A 1,653-nucleotide genomic window follows, 5' to 3' on the forward strand; every position below is an offset into this window, starting at 1 on the left:
TTCACATATTCAGACACAAAACTTCACCTCCTCCATTGTACAGAGGCAAAGAGAATGACTGGGGATTTTGGGTAGGGGAGTGACACTTAACAGCATTGCTGTGGTGCTTTTTGCCTCCTCCTGCTGGCCAGGAGTGATATACCCACTAGTAATTGGAATGACGTTGTGGCCTCTCCATATCTTAGGAAAGAAAATTCCCAAATATTTAGCTTGATTTCCCCCCATGCTGGTGAACTTTTGAGAGGTGAAATGTAAAAAGGATTTTCATTATCTCAATAATGTCATATTTAGGTTCCAAATTCAACATATGATGAAAAGCAGGTATCCAAGAGAGCCCATGAAACCTTAAGGAATCTACATTTAATGGCCACTTCCCTCCATATTTTGCAGGCCTATGTGCGTCAGAAGTCCATTGAGGTCCTTGAATCTTTTTATGTGTATACCAGAGCCAGATTAAGAAACTATCTTAAATATAGATACTAAATCATACCCCCTTAAATCCCTCCATTCCACCCTTTCAGAGTTGTTACTGATCACTAATATTATAACACCAAAACCTTTATGTAAATTACTATTGATTTGTGTGTATCAGGTTTTAACGACTAGAGAAATCTCACAATTTTTAACAATATATCTTAACTTTGTCAGTCAGCAGTGGGATTCGAGAAGTATGACCAACATTGACTCTTAATTATTAACAGTGAGAAAAACAGCACAAGTAATAAAGGAAGTCTCTTTATTTAGCGACAGTGAGACTGCACATCTGAAGGTGATTTTTGAGATGGCCTTTAAAACCTATAAAATGCCCCCTTATTTATCATGCTGAACTTTAGCAAATATAGTTAAGTATCAGATGGTTTGTTTTTTCACAACAACCCCAGATATGTGTTATTTAGTTGTACAGTTTAAAATCAAGAAAGGAGATGAATATACCCACATAGACCACATTTTAATATGTTGAGATTTAGAGCTCTTTGTTGTATCATTTGATACAGAGACTAGCATAAAAAAATAAAATAAAATGCAGTGTTCTAAAATCAGATATCCACATTTATAACACTGTGGTATAAAAACCACCTTTTCCAACCATGTCTGCCACTGTAAGTAGATAAATGTCAAAGAAACAGAATTTGTGGCACTATATCTGTGGTCTTATTCCCCACATAATATACCCTGTTGCTCCAAATGTTCAGTGTTGTATAATCTAGATTAATTCTAGGGAAGGGATAATAAATCATCTGCTATATTATTCAGTCCATTTTCCTCCAATGCTTTTATCAATCTTTGTAAAGTGGCTTTTCTTCCTTCGCAGTCTTTAAACTTGCGCAGTAATTGGTAAGCCTGTTCATATAGGCCTTCTCTTTCATATTCAAAGCCCAGGTTGTCAATTGCAGGGTCATGTAAAGCTGTGCAGGTTTTGCTCAGAGTTCGGCCCACCTGCTTCCATTTCTTGCCCACAGACTTGGCAAACAGATTGTGATGATCAAAACTCAGCACCCTGTCATCTGAGAGATAATTTTATATTATTAGTTGTGTGGAGAGATAGAGAGATATATAAATATACATTATTTATATATATATATATATATATACACACACACACATATATATATATATATATATATATATACAGTGTATATATATATGTATGTA

General features: G+C 35.1%; 1 protein-coding gene across 2 annotated transcripts in view; it reads right to left on the bottom strand.

Moving 5' to 3' along the window:
- Nucleotides 1–719: 719 nt before the first annotated feature.
- TRADD (TNFRSF1A associated via death domain) overlaps nucleotides 720–1,653 on the bottom strand; it is a 266,331-nt gene continuing 265,397 nt past the window's right edge. For both annotated transcript variants that reach the window (XM_053700348.1, XM_053700343.1), the window contains exon 5: nucleotides 720–1,505. In XM_053700348.1, the coding sequence (XP_053556323.1) occupies nucleotides 1,216–1,505 (290 nt within the window). In that variant the 3' untranslated portion in view covers nucleotides 720–1,215. The remainder of the gene's footprint in view (nucleotides 1,506–1,653) is intronic.

Source organism: Bombina bombina, chromosome 1 (genome assembly GCF_027579735.1).
Source record: "Bombina bombina isolate aBomBom1 chromosome 1, aBomBom1.pri, whole genome shotgun sequence".
Lineage (NCBI taxonomy): Eukaryota > Metazoa > Chordata > Amphibia > Anura > Bombinatoridae > Bombina > Bombina bombina.